The sequence below is a fragment of the Silene latifolia genome, chromosome 3 (genome assembly GCF_048544455.1).
Source record: "Silene latifolia isolate original U9 population chromosome 3, ASM4854445v1, whole genome shotgun sequence".
NCBI lineage: Eukaryota > Viridiplantae > Streptophyta > Magnoliopsida > Caryophyllales > Caryophyllaceae > Silene > Silene latifolia.
Genome location: NC_133528.1, coordinates 88,302,010 through 88,323,345, shown reverse-complemented (window position 1 = coordinate 88,323,345; position 21,336 = coordinate 88,302,010). Strand labels below are relative to the sequence as shown.

The 21,336-nt window shown below is 38.9% G+C and overlaps 1 protein-coding gene and 1 long non-coding RNA gene across 5 annotated transcripts; one reads left to right on the top strand and one right to left on the bottom strand.

The window, feature by feature from the left end:
- Positions 1-487: 487 nt before the first annotated feature.
- LOC141647770 (uncharacterized) lies at positions 488-16,396 on the bottom strand. Of its 4 annotated transcripts, none has more exons than XR_012545830.1 (7): positions 16,097-16,396; positions 10,670-10,869; positions 4,722-4,810; positions 3,321-3,385; positions 1,095-1,172; positions 903-1,018; positions 488-782 (listed from the first exon to the last, which is right to left on the bottom strand). It is a non-coding gene; the product is annotated as an uncharacterized LOC141647770 (long non-coding RNA). The 4 variants fall into 4 exon arrangements; XR_012545829.1 differs by having other exon boundaries at positions 16,101-16,396; XR_012545832.1 differs by having other exon boundaries at positions 903-967; positions 16,101-16,396.
- On the top strand, positions 3,403-10,875 carry LOC141647769 (uncharacterized). The gene is made up of 2 exons (XM_074456098.1): positions 3,403-7,955; positions 8,114-10,875. Exon 1 carries the CDS (start codon positions 3,404-3,406, stop codon positions 4,481-4,483), a length of 1,080 nt encoding a protein of 359 aa, XP_074312199.1. The 5' UTR covers position 3,403; the 3' UTR covers positions 4,484-7,955; positions 8,114-10,875.
- Positions 16,397-21,336: the final 4,940 nt, after the last annotated feature.

Below are 21,336 nucleotides of genomic sequence, written 5' to 3'. Positions count from 1 at the left end.
CAATGATTCACGAAACTCTAAATATGACTATTTACTTTTCTCATTTTATTTCTGCCGTTGATTTTGTGATTGTACATCAGTATGGTATATAGTTTTATTTTATTTTTATATTTTGTATAGACAAAAAAGGCATGGGCTCTCCGTAAGTCAATATTGTGCCATCTAAACTCCACTATTCACCCTCGGTAAAGTGCGTTGTATACTTAGAAGGTCCATTCGACCGACTAGGCCTTACACATATTTTCCACCTCATGACGTCGTGTTTTGACAACTCGCTTGGTCCATATGACTAGGTAAGCACAAAAGCGAGAGATACCCTCGGGTATTTTAATGTCACGAGTACCCAATTTCCTACCCGCAAACCTAACCATAGATCCCGTAGCACCTTTGTTAGGTCGTATCATGTATGTCTTGCTTGTCATAATATTACCAGTATTAATTTAAAAAAAAAAAAAAAAAAGGTTTAACATGAACACATAGGTGCATCTTAACTAACAATAACCTCAGCCCGTTACTCAGTCCGTCGTAAACGTACGTATACATTGAAACCTTGCAGTGAGTCTTTATGTTAGGGTGTCAACATGTAAATATAAAAGGCAAGACGTGTAAACGATGCCATGTCCCAACATCTACTATATATTGCATCGTCAGTAGGCTGTCGCCACACTTCCTTTGCGTCTGCTCACATAAGAATTCATACCCTCAATAGCCACTACATTCATCAGCCTATCATGTTTGCACTTAGCTAGTTCATAGGTCAGCCGTCCCATGCGACAATCCGTCTGTCGGTCCAGCACACGTAAAAAAAAAAAAAAAAGAACTGAGTTCGTCCGTCCGTCAAATCATCGATCACACGTCACACACAAGTAAAAAAAAATTAGTACTCAGCATTTCAGTCTTACGTCATCATTCATCCATAAACCATTGCAATATTGCATTTAGCATTATCGCGTCTCAGTCTGTCCGTCTGTGAGTCCGTCAATCATGAATGTAAAAAAAAAAAAATCATCATCAATACCTGCATTAAGTCTCGTATGCATCACTTAGTTCATTCAAGCATTAGTAGAACGCGCATTATAGGTAGTTAAACTCACATCTGTTACCACGTTTTCCTGCATTTTATATAGTGTCGTCCTCTGCATACCCTAGGACTGGTCCGTCAGTACATCAACCTGCTCATGTAAAAAAAAAAAGAGGGTTATTGAATACTTGCATTCAGGTCTCCCATAGCACTAGACAAATAAAATTTTCAACTCTACATGTGCTTTTGCTATATTACTCCATCCTAGTCCTGTTATAAAAGAAATAAAATCATTTTCTAAAAGCTACGATGTCATGATCCAGGATAGGGAGGCGTAAAAAAGACCCAAACTTATTAGTCACTCCAGCTTGGGGACGAGAGAAAGGTACAGGGAGACTAATTAGTATACCGCAAGCCGTACTTGCAACCCAACCACCAGTCACCATGTCGCTCGAAGAATCAGTCAAAGACCTTAAGAATGCTCTATCCATTTTGACCGACCGATTGTCATCCATAGAAGACAAAATCAAGGATGACGCTAGTGGTGAGGATGACGTAACCAAAAAGCTCAAGGACATGGAGAAACTTATCAAAAGAAATACTAAGTATGCTGACCTACTCGATGTTGAATGCAACGTGCCGAACATGCGAGGCAAACTACCCCCTAAATTTACGACCGCTGACCTACCAAAATTCAAGGGGACCGAGCATCCAGCTCACCACATAAGGAGCTTTGTACAAGTAATGGCCTTAAAAGAAGTAGATGCATCCGTTTTTCCGGCTATTTTTCCTTCCACTCTAGAAGATGTAGCCCGGAGTTGGTTTTTCTCCCTGGATCCTATACGTGTTTCTAATTGGGAAGACATAAAAAAAGAATTTCTGACACAATATTCCAGCAATGCAGACTTGTTAATCACAAGGCGGGATTTAGAAGTTACGAAACAAACTGAGAAGGAAGGTTTTGCAGATTTCTTAGCTCGATGGAGTAATAAAGCTGCCAAAATGATTGAAAGACCGTCCGAAGCCGAACAGGTGGATATTTTTGTGAAAAATTTGCGAGAACCTTATAAATCACACCTACGCTATGCAGGCATTAAATCCTTTGCTCGGCTAAACAAGATCGGTATACAAATAGAAGATGATGTTGTCGAGTCTCTTTAAAATCAGTCAAAGGTTGCTTTAACAAAGATAAGAAAAACTTTGCTTCAACCTCTAAAGGGGAGATTCAAGTAAATGTTTGTGGAACAAAAACCAAGAAGGGAGTTCACTGATCTAGGTATGAGCCTGTCACGAGCACTGGACCGATTAATTAAGGAAGGATATATAAAACCTATTGGACCCACTCCAAATCCAGCAAAAAAAAGTCCGAAATGGAGAGAAAATGAATATTGCAAATATCACAGAGGTAAAGGGCACGATACGGATTATTGCTTCACCTTAAGGCATGCTATCCAAAATTTAATTGATAATCGCACTATCCCTTTACCCAAAGCAGCTCGAAAGCAAAACAATAATAAAAATCCACTCGGAGACGTTCTGGCCATCTCAGCTAATGACTCTGTTTATACTGACCCGACTCAGTTTATATATGATGTTATGGGTTTATGGGTGAGTGATGAGGAGGATGAATGGGAAGATGATGATACAACTAATGATATTTGGGGTGATGAGGAACGTGAGTCCCGTGACATTTGGGCAGACAATGAAGGTGAAGACAACACTGATAATGAACCTGACCAAAATAATGTACAACATTTGACTCGGTCATCCCATGCCATGCAAAATAAAGAAGGTGAAAGTAAAAATGCACAAGAAGATGATCCTCTCATTAAGTTATTCAAGAAATTAAAAGCTGACATTACTGTTTGGGACTTATAATGCAACTCACTGGAACATAGACAAGCTATTCTAAATGCATGGATAAGTATGAGTGTCCCATCTGAAACTACTCCTGCTGAATTGGCCAGTTATTTGACAACGGACAGAGAGGCGCCCGTTGTCACGTTCTCTGATAAAGATTTACTACCAGAGGGTATAAAGCGCAACAAGGCACTCCACCTAACTACGCTATACAACAAAAAATATGTTCCACTCTCACTAGTTGATAATGGATCGGCAGTAAACCTCTGCCCACTTCGAACTGCCCAAGCTTTGGGCTTTCAGGAAAAAGATTTTAAAAAGACTAATCGGATAGTTCATGCATATGACAACACACGTAGAGACGTACTGGGGCTACTGACAACTAATATTACCACTGGACCCGTAGAAAAGAAAGTCACGTTTCTAGTCATTGACATACCTGCTTCATATAACCTTCTTTTGGGAAGGCCATGGCTTCACGAGCTTAACGCAATATCATCATCCCTGCATCAAAAATTTAAGATGATTATTCAAGGATCGGTAATTACTCTAGATGCATCACTGACCAAAGTGGAAGTCACACCCAATCCAATATTACAAGTCAACCATGGTGAAGATGATGTAGACCTATGGGGTTTCAGCGAAGAGGTCACTTTCATAGAAGACGAGTCACCTCCCATTGATAAAAAAACTAGCCCCTATTATGCAAATACTACTGTGAACTTAATAATGAAAAACAGTGGCTACATGCATGGGACAACACTTGGTAAGACGCCTAAAAGGGCATCCGACCCTTCACTTAACCGAATCAAACACGACCTCTTTGGTTTAGGGTATCAGCCATCCAAGAAAGAAATAAGAGAAGCATTTACAAAAAGAATGAAGGAGAAGGCTGCTAAGAGAGACAATAGACCTACAAGCCAAACAATAGGTGCATATCCACACACATTAAATGGACAATTTGTCAAAGAAGGTGATTATTTTCCATATTTCAACTTTCCAGAACCATTCTTCGTAGAAAAGACAAAACAAAAAGTTCCCGGATTTGAAATATTTGAGGACTGTCACTTTTATGAGGAGGCACCTCCCCTCCCGTTAAAAATGCCAACCAAAGATTGGATTCCAAACACAAATAATAATGCTTTCGGTTTACTCTTTGGACAGGAACCCATAAAGCACTCGGACCATTTTGTCATGGCACTTCAAGACAGCCATTTTTACCCCTCTAAGCTAATCACAACTCATTACAACAATAACATGGAGAATGGATGGCGTAAAACCTGGAAGTGGACTGCAACTAATGGAAAGAGTATCAAAATCAGTGTGGGAGAAGGGCCTATGTTTGAGGAAGCCGAGTCCGATCCTGAGTCCGAACCCGGGTCAAAACCGAGTCTGAGACAGAGAGCAAGTCAGAGTCTAGCAAGCAGGGGTTTTCACCCTTCCATACCTCCATCGAGTCTAGTGTCCTACATGAGTCGGGGCTTAACCCTATTTCTTTTCATGCCGAGTCGGGGAGTTCCCCTGTTATTTCTAGTTCAAATTCAAATTCCGTGTCTAGTGATATACTCCTTAATGTACTTCTTTCAAAGGATATTAAAATAGCTTTCAATTACTTGTCTGGTTCTCCTACCCCTCCCATTTCTTATTCTGATTGTTTAGTTTCCAATGAAGATGAGTTGCCAAAAGACATAATAAAAGCATTAACACGGCACGAAAATAAAACATCCATAATTGAGGAAACAGAATTAATAAACATAGGCAATGATCAAGACAAGAAAGAAATAAAGATTGGGTTGTCACAAAACTCAGAAGAACGAGCAAGTTTGATTAAGGTACTCACGGAATATCGCGACGTATTTGCCTGGTCTTATAAAGATATGCAAGGCATAGACAGAGAAATTGCTGAACATACTATCCCACTGTATCCTGCTGCAAAACCCATAAAACAGAGACTTAGAAGGATGAAATCAGAATGGGCATTAAAAATAAAAGAGGAAATACAAAAGCAATTAGATGCAGGTTTTATAAGAGTAGCTAACTACCTAAAGTGGGTGGCAAACGTTGTTCCAGTACCCAAATAAGACGGAAGGGTTAGAATGTGTGTTGACTATAGGGACCTTAATAAAGCAAGTTCAAAAGACAATTTTCCACTACCCCATATTGACATTTTAGTGGATAACACGGCTGGTCACGCTCTACTTTCTTTTATGGATGGTTACACGGGGTATAATCAAATTAAAATGGCCGAGGAAGATATGGAGAAAACTACATTCCTCACTGAATGGGGAACATATTGTTATACGGTTATGCCATTTGGACTTAAAAATGCGGGAGCCACTTACCAAAGGACCGCCACAACACTATTGCATGATATGATGCACAAGGAGGTCGAGGTCTATGTAGATGATCTGATAGTAAAGTCATTGGATAGAGAAGGTCATACGACCGCATTACAAAAATTCTTTGATAGGCTCCGAAAATATAATGTTCGACTCAACCCGCAAAAATGTGCTTTCGGGGTTACCTCTGGGAAGCTTTGAGGATATGTTGTTAGTAATAGAGGTATTGAGGCTGATCCATCCAAGATCAAGGCAATTAGAAATATGCCACCCCCAAAAACAGAGAAGCAAGTTCGGGCATTTCTGGGGCAGTTACAATACATTAGTCATTTTATATCCAAGCTTACCATGGTGTGTGAACCAATTTTTAAGAAACTAAAGAAAGGGGCATCCCTTGAATGGGATGAACAATGTCAGCAAGCATTTGAAAAAGTAAAAAAATACTTAGAAAACCCACCAATTCTGGTCCCCCCAAGACCTGGACTACCACTTCTTTTATACTTGACAGTAACAGAGACATCAATGGGTGCAATGTTAGCATAAGTTCAGGATGGTCAAGAAAAAGCAATTTAATACCTGAGCAAAAAATTCCTGGAATACGAAACCAATTATTCTCCAATCGAGAAATCCTGTCTAGCATTAGTGTGGGCCACTAAGAAGTTAAGGCACTACATGTTGACCCACACAATTCATGTCATATCACGAATGAACCCTCTTAAATATCTCTTTGAAAAGCCAGTTCTTAGTGGCAGAATAGCAGGATGGACAATGATGCTCGCTGAATTTGATCTTACATTTATGGCTCTTAAATCCATCAAGAGAAAGGCAATTCCAGACTACCTAGCTGACTTTCCTGTCTCAGAAGACAAACATGAAGCAAACGACTTCCCTGACGAGGAAATATTTGTTACTGATGACGACTACTGGCAGTTATTTTTCGATGGCGCATCCAATCAAAAGGGATACGGCATAGGTGTACTGTTGATTTCACCAGATGGGGCACATACCCCTCTTTCAGTCAAGTTAGATTTTAGCGTCACAAATAATGAAGCAGAATATGAAGCGTGTATATTAGGACTTCGAGAGGCAGTAGCCTTGGGGATTAAAAACTTGAAGAGTATACGGAGATTCGTCACTCGATATAAATCAGATTTTGGGAAAATGGAAAGTCAAAAGTGAGGGCCTAGCACTTTACCAAGCGTACCTCGAAACCATTCTCAAGCATTTTGACGATCCGAAGTTCATTTATTTATCCCGAGATGAAAACGAATTTGCAGATGCTCTAGCTAAATTGGCATCGATGATCAATATTCCACATGAATTAGAAAATATTCCATTATACATTGAAAGAAGAGAGGAACCAGCATACTGTATGGCCCTTGATAATACAGTAGCTGGTGATGACGCACCATGGTTCACAGATGTATTCAACTACCATTTAGGAAGAGGCTTTCCGCCAGATTCTGATGTAAGGACGCAGCGCGCTATCAAAAGGTTTGCAACACAATTTATTCTTAGTCAAGGAAAGTTATACAAGAAGTCTCAGCAAGGGGTATTACTTTTATGCGTGGGTGAAAAGGAAGCTCAAAGAATTATGGAAGAAGTGCATAATGGTACTTGCGGCCCGCACATGAACGGTCGAATGTTAGCAAAAAAGATAATGCGGATATGATATTTTTGGTCGACACAAGAACATGATTGTACTCAGTATGTTAAGAAGTGTCATAAATGCCAGATTTATGCCAATGCACAGCATATACCGCCTTCATTGCTGTACAATTTGGCATCACCTTGGCCATTTTCAATATGGGGCATAGATATAATTGGCAAAATCACTCCCAAAGGAACCGGAGGACATGAATTTATATTAGTAGCAATCGACTACTTTACTAAGTGGGTTGAGGCAGCGTCTTATGCTACCTTGACTTCTAAACACGTTGCCAAGTTCTTCACCGAAAATATAATTTGTAGGTATGGTGTCCCTCATGAGTTGATTAGTGATCGTGGTTCCCATTTTAAGAAAGATGTGGCTGCCTTACTAACGCATTACAAGATCAATCAGCGTAAGTCGTCTACGTATAGACCACAAATGAATGGGGCAGTGGAAGCGGCGAATAAAAATGTGAAAACTATAATTGAAAAGATGACAGAAAAGTATCATGATTGGCCTGCAAAGTTGCCTTTCGCCTTATGGGGATATCGTACGTCGGTTAGAACACCAACCGGTGCAACACCATATTCACTAGTCTACGGGATGGAGGCAGTACTTCCTATAGAACTCGAAATTCCTTCCCTTAGAATCGCACTAGAAAGCCAAATACCAGAAGTCGATTGGGTGCAAGCTCGATATGAAGAATTGTTATTAATAGATGAGAAAAGACTAGCAGCTCTTAACCAAGTTTAGCTATACCAAAGAATAATTTCTCGTTCTTTTAATAAAAAGGTCAGGGCGAGGAACTTAAAAGATGGTGATTTGGTTCTTAAAGAAATAAGGGCACCAGTCAGAGACCCGAGAGGCAAGTTCAAACCAAACTGGGCCGGTCCATACATAATTAAAAAGATCTTAAGAGGAGGAGCAGTGCAATTAACAGATATTGAAGGGGTTGAGTTCAGTCAATTAACCAATCTTGATCAGTTAAAGAAATATCATGTATAAAGAAAAAAAAAAAAACAGAAAAACGACCCACACCAGGTCAAATAAAAAAAAGAACAGAAAAAAAAGGAAAAGGGAAAAAGTAGAAAAAAAAAAGAGACCGAGAGGATGTAAAGATCAGCGGCAGTAAAAGAAAACCAGAGAACAGACCCCTTTTAGGTCGAAAAAAAAAAGAAAAAAAGAAAAGAAAAAAAGACAAAATAAAAGCAGCATAAAAAGTAGCAGCAGTCATAAAAAGAGAAGGAAAATAAACAAAGGAGGCAGTAATTCGGAAAGGAGACCTCTCTCAGGTCTTTTAAAACAAAAAACCGAGGAAACAAAATAGAAAACAAACTTAAAGGAAACCCATAACAGGTTTTAATGGCAAATTCATAAGCACGCTATTAATATATGTCGCTCCCAATTAGGAGTTTTGAAAAAAAAAAAGACTACCATAAAAGACGGCAACTAATCTGAGGAAACTAATAATCGTCTCACTTATTCTATGTCTAGAACCCATCATTGCAATAAAGTAAGTCCTACTCTAACGTTTGAGAGTGTATAATTTCTCTTATTTCAACCCTAATAGCCTATAGCTACTGTTACTGAAGATTCCGCTTGTCACTCTTTAGTTCGTTAGCTGCACTCTTCTTCCTAGGTTCATTCTGCTCATCCGGGTCATTCTGATCCTTCTTTCTTTTCCAAACCAGACTTCTACTTCCTCCACTTTTGTGTCCTTTGCTTGAGTCTTGAGTCTTAAGAGTCAGGTCAGGTCCTTCTCCCACCTCAATGGCATCAAGTTGCAGCCCACGTTCTTCTTGGCGAGCTGATTCACGCTCCTCTACCGAGTGTGAAATCATCCAGGCCTTATAATGCTGGCTTATGTAGGTTGAGTCAGAATTTTTTTTCACAGTCCACGTCACACGCGCATTCCATTATTGGTACCAGTTACGTAAATAAATGTGAGTCATTGGCGAAATTCCGGGAGAAATAGTGTCTAAGGAAGGCACTCGTTGTGTACGCCCAAATTGTCGTAACAAGCGAGAAGGAAATATAAAAGAGGAATGAGTAAGCCCAGGTAGCCTATAATACGCCACAGAGGATCGCGGGGCAGTCATAGCATGGATACGCCACCATGGTATAGTCCAACGAATTGGGAATTCATTGCTCATCCAGTCCCTCCAAAAGCTAAGCGATCGCTCTCCTTTAATGACTCTTTTCCTTCCAGCGAAGCTATGGGGTTGATAAGATAAGGGATCAAGAGGTCGTTCAATTAGTCGCATGTGCTCTTGCAGCCACACCTAGGACAAGGATTAATTGAAACTGTTTCAAGAAGACCCACAACAGGTCGACAAAAAAAAATGAAAAAAAAAGAAGAAAAAGGAGGAGAACAGGTGTGTTGTGACGCTAAAAAAAGAAATACCTGAAGGAACAGGGGGCTACCGCAAAACGCAGCCTCTGGATTATGTCGCAAGGTATCCAAAAAATGAAGGGTTTCAGCTAAAACCAAGGCCATGGGGGAGCAGTCGTTGCGCATGTGTTTAACTACTTTAAGAAGACAGCCATGACCAAAAATAGTAGAAGGACTTACGAAGAGAAAGCGGTTCAGTAGGCATAACACCAGTGCTCTTTTTTTATAACGGGAATCAATAACAGTCCTAGGGTAGCTAGGGGAAGTGAAGTGCGCAATCAGACGACAGAGATTCACTTTACGACCATTTAGAAACTCGTCTATTTTTTTTTTTTTTAAAAAAAAGAAACTCGTCTAAACGACCGGTAATACCCAGATAGTCTCTGAAATCCTTTCTCAGCTCGTCATCAAGGTTAGGAAGGGCAGGAGGAGACTGAACAGATAATCCTAGGATGGCACTAAATTCTTCCATCATGGGACAAATCTCACGATCGCCAAAGCGGAATACGTGAACTTCAGGATCCCAAAATAAGGCAGCAGCGCGTAAAAATTCCCAGGAGATCTTAACTTGTTTCAGTGATAGCAGCAAGGGTCCCAGCTGAACACCAATGACGTAGTCCTTTTCATCCTTCGTGAGGTTGTCAAGCCATAATTTTAGAGCGTTTTCAAAATTTTGAGACATTGTGAGTGAAGAGGAAATTTTGAGATGGAGAAGTTTAAAGAGAGAGTGCTATTTAAAGAAAAGAAAGCTGGGGGCTAATAGAAATCTTTATCCGTATTCAATACGGAGTTACCAGATACCCATCCTTGTCAGGTGCGGAATAGGAATAGCTACTGAGATTTAAGAATTCTAGTAGAAGTCGATAAGCTGGACTTTCTAAGAAAAATCACGGCCAACGGCTGGATTCCTATCTGAATTCGAATACTCCGTCCCTGTCCTGGATCATGCTCAACAGCACCGTCTTTCATTTTTATTTAACAAAACTAGTAATGGAGATGTAACACAAATTTATCTAGTCTTTTCTTTTGAAAACAAATGCGTCATTAATTGTTTAGTGTGGTCTTCATTGTCGAAGGTGCATCAACATATATCATTAGCATTATAAGCTTACATTAATTTACATCATGCATTATTATCAGCATAGAACATAAAAAAATGTATTGTTAAAATCATTAATATCAGGCATTATTCACATTAGTGTCACAATCATGCTATCAATTCAATCAAATTATCAAGCACACGACTCGATTAATCATTTGCACTATCAGTTTAGTCAAGCACACGACTTGATTCGCAAGACCAGTAAAATTATCAGTTCAATCATATTATCAACCATATGGCTTGGTCAGAGAAAACACGAAAAAAAGGCATGAATTTAATGTCAATAAAGAGACAGAATACATACAATCTGACAGAAAGTCCGATCAGAAATCACAAGATCCGATGGGGCTCCTTCATCAGTCTTCCAGTCACCCACCGGGGGCTCAAATTGCGGCATACCTCCGCTGATTTCCTTCTATATCAGGAGCCAGTTCAACGGAGCTCCAACACCGACCATCTTGTTGCCAATCAAGCGCTGGAATGACGGCCAAGGCGCAATCCACGCTGATCTCGTCCCAATCAGAATCACTACAAGAAAAAGGCCTATTTGCAACGGAACAATCCGTTGCGAAATAACCCTAATCCGTTGCTTATATACAGTTTGCAACGGATATCCGTTGCAAACTGGTGCGTTGCTTATATGGCGTTGCAAATGAAAAAATATGCAACGGATCGGCGTTGCTAATTTTTATGCAACGGACGTATATTATTTGCAACGAATTATCCGTTGCTTAAATGAGGTCCACGTGGCACCTGTTTGGTCAATTATGAGACGGATTTCCGTTGCAAAAAAAATGTTTTCCGTTGCATAGTAGAGGGAAAAGTCAACAAATTGACTTTTTAAATTAATGGATAGCCGTCACAAAACCTGTAATTTCCGTTGCAAACACAAATGCATTGACTTTTTTAATTAATGGATAGCTGTCACAAAACCTGTAATTTCCGTTGTAAACACAAATGGGAGATTTAAGCATTCCTGCATCCATTTTCCTCCATTTCGTTACGATATCAAACAATTAAACAATAAACTTTAAAGAAGCCAACAATATAGAAACTTGGAATTGTTCATTTAGCAAATTTAAAAGAGTACATACATTGAAAGCATCCTCAAAAAAAATCCGTACGTAATTTGCTAAGCAATTTCGTTGTCTAGCTATTATGGAGTAATCTAGCTAATTAGTTGGGATTGATGTCGAGTTGCCACTTCCACCATCATCATTGAAGTCGTCTCGATTTTGGAACTGGTTGCTATCACAATTTGGGTCAAAGTCAGACCCAAACTTTGCTTGTAGAAACGCCTCCATTCTTTGTACTTTGTCTTCGAGCACTTTGTTGCGGAGCTCAGTTTCAACATTCTTGCTCACAAGTCGAGGTAGTATTCCGGGCGAATAATCCTGGTCGATATTGTTGGACTCTCTACTTCCGATGAGCCGAGCGTTCAAAGTAATGCTCGCGTGCGGCTCCGATACCAAAAAACTAACCCCTTCTTATTAAAGCCATTTTTTCAAGGTAGATTTTATCTTTATTGATATCCGTTTCACCTTGAGATTGAAGGGCACTAATTTACGCCTCAATAGATACCGGAACATAACGGATAACCTGAATCGTTAAGACAATCCAACCTCATCATGGACAAATATCAATTAGTTCAAAAATAATTATACCTTTCTAATTTTTTTCAAAATCCGAACCTTCGGACTAAGAAATCGATTGTGTTTCAAAATAAACATCATTGACAAATAAAGCATTTAACTCGTCAAGAGTAACTATACCGAAAAAATATATATAGCATATTAATTATAAATGACAAATTAACACAAGTGCCAAAATATGTGACCCAAGAATTACATGTAGTAGCAAACTTGATCCAGGATTAGCAAATACTCCGTACTACAGTAATGTAATACTTGTAGTAAGTAGATGAATTAAGACAAAGGGTACCTAACTACCCACAAAACCCAACAAAGTCATAATCTTTGAACTCAATTCATCACAACCCAAAACCAGAAATATTTTAACATTACCAGCTCTCACTCAAAAATGAAAAATCTCATTCAAGAATTCATTTGTAGATAGATGGAAGATGACAATTAACAAAAAAACAAAACTTGACACAACAAAGGGGGATGTTACTTTTTTCAGCCTTCTCCACTATAACTTAAACAACATAATTAGAAAAGTCGAAGCAACAAATATATTTACAGTTGACTATTCATCATTTCAATTACATAACGTATAAAGATACAAAAGATATAACATACTGGGATTCTGTTTGGGTATTTCTCCCTAATTCGAGAAGCTTCATCCTGCCTGCGTTCTGTAGTGAAGCAGAATTAAGAAGTTTAGTTGTGTAAATTTTTATCCCATTTTACATAAAAGTAAGGTTTTGCATTCAAATATCCACGAGATAGCTACTTTGTGCCCCCGATTAAACTAAGATTAGAACAAACTTTTATGACAAGCTTTTACACCGGATGATAATAGATATCCTATGTGCTCATGAGTCATGTCAGAAATAAAACTTTCACTAATTACAAAACATTTACTAAGATATACTCCCTCCTATTCACTCATTTTGTTCCTCTTTCCTTATCGAAGCTAGTCGGATTTTTGTCCCTCTTTCCTTTTTTGGTAACTTTTGTGTGATCCAAATTTAATTATATGTGGGGTAGAGTGGAATAGAGTGTTTTGTGTGGTCCAAAATCATTTTCTTAATTCTTGTGCAAAATAGAAAGCAACGATAAGCTTGTAATCAATTGGCCACACGAAGTTTGTGCACCAAATCAATCAGCTTCATATTTCTGCATATTGACACCATCGAAATGGTACGATAGAGGGTATACAAAATGTTTCACTTAATTAAGCGATCTTTAATTTGATGAGGATTGTTTTTCTTAGATTTGCATAGACCTGTATTTCCTCAAAATTGGCAGCCTATTTAAGATTTTGCACGACCTTTACTTAATTAATCAATCTTTCCGTTCAAAAAAGGAATACAAATTAAGAACAGCACAAAAATAATTCCAAGCTTGATGATAAGCATGCGAAGATACCTGGAAGGAAGGCAATAATTCCAAAAGCAAACAGGTCGTAAGCTTGTGATCTCTAGCCTTCTATATGATAAGTGAGAATGAAAACTAATAGGACGAGAAGTAAGCAACCAAGGGACTAGAGCTGGCAAGTCTGACCCGACCCGAGTGACCTGACCCGAACCCGAGCAAACCCGACCCAACCCGAACCCGAAAATATTGTGACCCGAAACCGACCAGACCCGACCCGATGACGACCCGTAACCCGACACGACCCGATTATCAGTGACCCGAACCCGACCAGACCCGACCCGATGACGACCCGTAACCCGACACGACCCGATTATCAGTGACCCGAACCCGACCCAGACCCGACCCGATATTGACCCGACCCGATACTGACCCGATTAAATTGATAACCCGACAATTATTAAGCTTAATTTTGATCAAAATGAAAGTGATTTTGTGTTTAGATTGATATGTTTGACTTAGTAATGAATTAATTAAACCAAATAATAGGTTAAAAACTAAATTTAATGGTAAAAAATTATAATAATGCGATTAAGTTACCGGACCCGATAATGACCCGACCCAAAACCGACCCGACCCGATACATCATTTGACCCGAAATGACCCGACCCGATAACGACCCGAACCCGACCCGACTCGACCCGAAAGGGTATGCTGACCCGATATGACCCGAACCAGATATGACCCGACCCGACGTGACCCGACCCAAACCCGACCCGACTGACCCGATTGCCACCTCTACAAGGGACAAATGAAACAAGGCTAGAATAATTTATTTCCACGGAACTTTATACAGAGACTTTGGCATGTACTCAAATCGACGATCATATCCCATTCCTCTTATATTATCAGCATCAATATATTTATAACTTGCATCATCCTCACCATCATCAAGTCGAGAATATTTGGCATTATGCCTTGATGCCATTAAAACACCGGAGTCATAGGATTGCAAAATTCGAATGCAGAACTGCAATAGCCTAACAGAAGGACAGAACATGAAGTTCAATTAAAAGGTCGATTTACAACTTTACAGTGTGTATAAATGACAGAACAATGCAAAATATAGTGCGTTTGGGAATGAGAAGTTCATTTCAAATTCTAGAAATGCTAAATTATACTTAAACCAATTCTGAATTCGAAAGAAAATGGATTCCTTAACGAGTCGATAATCATAAAAATAAGAGAGAAAATTGAAGACAGGAAGATTGGGATGAGCATTAAGTCAGATCTATTAATAAAATGTACGTAATTGAACTTCAATTCAACATATATCCTTCCCTCATCACTAACATTTTAGTGTAATTAACTCAAGAAATCATCCCTACTACTCCAAAGCATCAGTAAAAAATGAATTATCTCCCAATTGAAATCAAATTTAATTGAAAACCCTAACCCTAATACTTAATTGTACCCTAAAATGCTAAAATTAATTTAATCCCAAAACACAAACACCATACAAAACAAAAATTCAGTGGAAAATGAAAACAAATCCTCGAAAAACATATGAATTGTGATAACTTTAAAAATAATCGAAATAAAGAATCATACCTGAATGAGGATTGTGAACAGAAACGTTGACGAGTGGCGAAGAGATAGTTGTGGGTCGTCGGTGTCTGCCGGCGATAACATAATGGTTGTCGGTGCGTGAGAGGTTGGGGGTGATTTAGGGTTTGGGTGTGATTGGGTGAATGAGACTATGAGAGTAATGATAAGGGATTAAGGGTTGAATGAAAGGTCGTAAGACGGTAAGTGTGTATCAGAAGACACGTGTTCCATATTTACCTTTTTTTTTAAAAAAATAATAGGATTCGTCTTATTTAAGGCTACGGTTCCAACTATAACCGTTGCCTTTTATACATTTGGCTACGGTTGTTTACCAATAACCGTAGCCTTTTATAATTGGCTACGGTTATTTTCAATAACCGTAGCCTATTCTACTTGCCTAATGTCATTTTTCTACTAGTGAACCCTGGTGTTGATTGTGAGAGGCGATTGCAATTTCGCGGTTGCTGAATTGAGGGGATAGGGACTGATCAAGGATCGTGGGATTTTGGGGATTAGGGTATGTGAAGAGGCGACCGCCAAATAATAGTCAGTATAGAAAGATAGTTTATGCGATAAGCAAAGTCTTTTTTTTATATGTCTATTGTAACTAAAACCGCCACAAAATTTATATGGTGGCGGTTTTGATAAAGAAGCGTTGTTATTTATCATTATCTTTAGTGTCATTATTAATGTCGGTTGGATGAATAACCCGCGCATGATGGTTTATTGGGAAAATGGAAATAAAACCCGCACATGATGGTTTATTGGGAATTGTAGGAGTTTAACCAATATGCAACGGATAGGCATTACAAAATCCGTTGCATAAATTAACCAGCTTTAAATTTATTAGGCGGGTAAATAGATATAACGCATATCCGTTGCAAATTTTCATTAAGCCGTTACATAATTTAATATCCGTTGCAAAGTTTCATTTAGCCGTTGCATAATTTAATATCCGTTGCAAATATAATAATATCTGTTGCAAGTAATACTTAGCAACGGCTTATACAGTTCGTTGCAATTAGTCCGTTGCAAATCAGCCTTTTTCTTGTAGTGAATAGTACATTTCAGCAATCATTTAAAGAGTACAAATTAAAAGTCAATCGTCAAAAAAAAAGTGGTACTTACTTCAATGGTTCTCCGTCATCGTTCGTCTTATCGTCAATCCGGATTTGCCGCTCGTTTCATCCCATAAAGGATAGACTAATTAATTGGAGTTTTATCTAATGAATAACAATGGACGAAACTCGAAAAAAGGAGTTGACGACGATTTGGGAGCTTCACTGAGTAGTAATGGATGAATGGATTAAAAAAAAAAATCGAATTAAGAAAATCAAGTAAAGTGAAGGTTTGGCGGTGGAATTTGTTTGCTTGTGAGATAACTCTGAAAGTTGTCCACCGAATTCTTACCCATCTTTTGACAAATCATGTTTAGAGTGTTATTTCAAATGGGCTCTGGTAAAATAAAATTGTACACTTTTCTATTTTTGTGATGTAGGCTTTTTGCAATCCAATCCCATTTCGTGAAATAAAATTTTGCGATTTTCAAATCTATCCTTTTTTAAAATAAAATTTTGAATTCCTTGGTTGGCAGACCCTAACATACATATGAGTTCTTAAAATAAAATTTTCTAAACTTGCCCTTTTTTTCAAACTTATCGGTCGGCGGGCTCTAACACGCATCTAAGTTTGTAAAATAAAATTTTACGATCTTATCCATCCTTTTTCAAAATAAAATTTTGAAATCCTTTGGTCGGCAGGCCCTGACATGCATCTGAGTTCTTAAAATAAAATTTTTTGAACTTCCCTTTTGCGAAATAAAATTTTGCATCCTAGTTTGTAAAATAAAATTTTACATTCTAATCCCTTTTCAAAATAAAATTTTGAATTCCTCGGTCGGCGGGCCCTGACACGCAATCGAGCTTGTGAAATCAAATTTTGTAGGTTCATCCTTAAGCGAAAGAAAGTTTTGCTCTTCCAGATCCAGACCAGCTAAACAAAGTTTGGCTATTCCAGATTCCAGAACAGCTAAGCCAAGCTTAGCTATACCAGATTCCAGACCGGCAAAACAAAGTTTTGCCATACCAGTTTCCAGATTGGTGAAACAAAGTTTTACCAGCTCGATTCCAGATTGACAAAACAAAGTTTTGTCATGCCAGTTCCAGACCAGCTGAACAAAGTTTGGCTATACCAGTTCCAGAGTAGTGAAACAAGGTTTCACTATGCCAGTTTCAAACCAACAAAACAAAGTTTCGTTGCACCAGTTCCAGCTTCATTCCAGATTAGTAAAACAAAGTTTTACTAAGCCAGTCCCAGTTTCCAGCTACTCCAGACAGGTAATATAAGAGGCCCAGGTACGTTTCTTATCCTTTATCTGTCCCGATCGGACTACTTTGACCTTCGTCTTATTCAGACTCGGTCAAAGTGGGGGCTTCTGTAGACACCTCAAAATGTCTACTAGCCTTGCGAACACCCGATGATGAGGCCCTTATTTAATTCGGAATGAAACTTGCTTGAATTTGATATAGGGTTCTTTATGCTCAAAATTGTCCCTAAAACAATCATTTTATCATCCGGTCCACTTCGACAACTAACTATATTCACCATTCATTTATTTCTAAGGATTATACCATATTAGGAATTCTTGTCAGTTAATATTAATGGCACAAAACCGTAAATGAAACTTTACATTTGTGTGTGTTGCGGTTAAAATAGGGTTTAGTTGGGCCAAATATATATAAGTCAACCCAACTTATAGTTTTAAGGTCTTGTTTCAGTGATTCACGTTGACTAGACTTGAATTAATTGTTTCCGGCCCGCGAAGTTAAAGTCCAACATCATGTGTCACATGAGTTGCCGAATATCGAAATACAAAGCAAGGAATTTGAGTTTTTGTCAGGATGTAAATTCTAAAGATAAGAATTGATATTCATGCAAAGTAGTGGAGTTTAACGAGGAAATCAGGAGGACGGCACGAGATAAGTAAAGCACACTAAAAGATAATGTTACACGGTTTGCAAATAGGTGTTCATGCAAAACTCCGTTTTCAGAAATTTCATATCTTATCAAATACTCTCGTCCTAATTAGTATAAATACTTCCCTTTGAACCCTTATTCAAACACAGAAAATTCACTGAAGATCTACACAAAAAATACTATTCCATACAAAATACTACCTTCCCAGAATACCTTCCACATACGTTACATTCATCCAATTTTGAGCATAAAGACGCCCTAAAGTCAAGTTCAAGTAAGCCAATTGTCGAAACGCCGCATCCAGGTAGGCCTAAGGGTGTCATATCTACTCTTTACTTCTCATATTATCGTAATTTAGCTTTCGTTGTTTGTAAATAATTTGTATAAAATTGTTTTTAAAACGTCTTCTTTTGTCTAAATTGTCAAATATATAATATTACAAATAAATAGTAGAGTCCGTCAGTTTGATGGGAGGTCCGGGTGCCTAACACCTTCCCTGACCGTACCTTTACCCCCGAATCCGCAATCTTTGGTTCAGACCGGAGTGACGGACCAGTCCCCATTCCAGGGATCAAAAGGGTCTTTTCCGTTAACTTTATTTTTGTATGTTTTTTTATAAAACCTACTGGCGACTCCATATTATTTATATTTCAAAAAGGAGGTTTTTTTAGGGATCTCACAAATATGTTTCATGTATCTCAGCTGCGAAAGTATGTTAGTGACCCGTTACATGTATTAGAGGTAGAGAACATAGAGCTGGATGAGTCCTTGTCTTATCTTGAGGTACCTAAACAGATTCTTGACCGAAAGGTTTGGAAAACTAGACATGGTGAGACAGTGCTGCTTAAGGTTCTTTGGTCTAATCATGAGGTTGAGGAGGCTACATGGGAGGCGGAAGAGGCCATGAGAGAGCGCTACCCGTCTTTTTTTGAGCAGGTATGTATGGTTACGGGGACGCAACCTTGTTTCTTTTAGGGGGGTAGGAGATGGTCGCGAAGAGTTTTTACATGTTTTTATGTTGGTTTTGATATAGTTAGTAGTTGTTTGAGTCGGGTTGAGTTTGGTTTGGTAAGTATATTTTGGAGTTTTATGTTGAGTTTTGTTTTTGTTGTTGTGTCGGGAGAGTGTTAGTGTGTTTTTGTTTTGTTGTGGTTTGAACTTCGGGGACGAAGTTCTTTTTTAAGTAAGGAAGACTGTAATACTACGGTTTTATGAGTCTTTGGGTACTCTATCAAGTGGGGCTTACTCTGTCGAGTAAGTATGTTTTGGTATACGAAACACTAGTCTTCCTGTAGGGTACTCGATCGAGTAGCCTTGGCACTCGATCGAGTAAGTGGCACTCGATCGAGTACGTGACTTACTCGATCGAGTAAGTCGGTTATCGGGTGATATTTGACGGGTTTTGTTAATAATGCGAATTAATATATATAATACTCCGTCATATTTTCCTAAACACTTTTACAAACCTAATACACAAAAAGAGAGATTGCAAACTACGTTGTTCGATTCATTCGCATTATTGGCAAATCCCGGAGCTAGAGGTGTCGGATTCCTTTGTTCTTTATATCATTGTGATCCTTTCGTCAAGGGTAAGTTCTACATATCATTTTTATAGCATTTGGTTAATGTTGGTTAAACCATAATTTGGGAATTGGGGGTTTTATGATTGTGTTGTTGTGGTAGTAATTGTATGAATATGTGTATAAGAGGAGGGTTCGTAGAGGAGAGATTTTGAGACAGCTGCTAGATCGTCTGATTTATGATTGCATTCCAGGTAGGGTTTCCCTACTCATTATTAATTACATAATGTGTGGTGATTGTGCTGTAGTTAGTGATTGTTGATTGATTCAGACGGTTGTGATTTCGTATTATTGATTGATTCAGACGGTTGTTGGTTTTGTGTTGTGATTACTGTTTATCTGTCTGTGATCTTCGGGGTGCGACCCTGGCTGAGTGGAGTCACTTGCGGGAGTGGCTTCACGCCCTTGATTCGCCCTCCGTGGAACCCGCCACAGGAGGGGATGTGCACATTAATGAACATGGGTTTATTGCTCGATGGAGATGAGCGGGGCTTAGGTGGGAACGGCTGCGGTCCCCCACTGGCGGTGTGGAGTATCTGTTGCGATGGGTACTCTGGCAGGACTACACACTTTAGTATGTAGTCAGTTGTGTGGATTTTGATTATGGAGTTTGGGGTTTGATGTGACGATTGAGCTATTTGGCATTGTTTTATCGTGATTTGTATTGTGTAATTAGTACTGACCCCGTTGTCTATTTTGTAAAATTGTGGTGATCCATTCGGGGATGGTAAGCAGTTATTGAGCAGGTTTGATATGATGCATATGGGCTAGCTGGGATGAGTCATCACTTGCAATTAGAAGAGTCTTCCGCTGTGTCAGACGATGTCCTTTAGTTGTTCAGTTTTGGATAGTAGACAGTTTGGTTTTGGAAGTGTATTTCATTTAACAGTTCTGGTTTGAGACATGTAATCACTTAAACTATATTTACATTTAAAGTATGTTTCTTTATTGTCTTATAATATTCATTGCCTCGGGTAACCGAGATGGTGACGTTCCTATACCTGAGTGGTCCTGGTAAGGCACTTGGAGTATGGGGTGTCACAAGATGAGCGAAGCTTAGGTGGGAACAACTGCGGCCCCCCACTGGTGGCGAGGATTACTTGTTGCGATGGGTAATATGGCAGGGCTACACACTTTAGTGTGTGTAGTCAGGTGTGTGGTGATGTGATGGAGTTTGGGTTGATTGAATTGGTTGTGGTATTGTTTTATTGCACCTGTTTGCTTTGTTTAATCAGTACTGGACCCGTTTAAATGTTTTAAAAACTGTGGTGATCCATTCGGGGGTGGTGAGCAGTTATCTAGCAGGTATTCTATGGATGCGCGCGGGATTAGCTGGGGATGGAGTTGCCACGAGTCTGATAGTAGTCTTCCGCTGTGTGGTCTTTATACTTTTGTTACTTTAGTTGTAGTTTGGTTGTAGAACAGTTGTACTTTACTTTACAGTTAGTTTTGTTATGTAATCACTTAAACTTATTTATTAAAGTACGTTCTTTTATGGTCTATTTGATATACATTGCCTCGGGTAACCGAGATGGTAGCACTTACATGCCTTAAGTGAACATGGTAAGGCACATGGATTATGGGGGTGTTACAGGCAACCCCTAAGATAATCCTAATAGACCGAAGCATAGCGAACGGGGCGAAGGTTTCATCATAGTGGAGACTATGAACTTGAGTGAAACCTTTTGCCACCAATCTAGCTTTGTAAACATCTATATGTTTATCCATGCCGAGCTTTATCTTGAATATCCATTTACTAACACTCGCAGGTAAATCCACCAAGTCCCATACTTGGTTCTTGTACATAC

What these genes read in the sequence shown, in the direction of transcription:
- LOC141647769 (XM_074456098.1), top strand. Translation starts at nt 3,404, where the DNA reads ATGATTATTCAAGGATCGGTAATTACTCTAGATGCATCACTGACCAAA.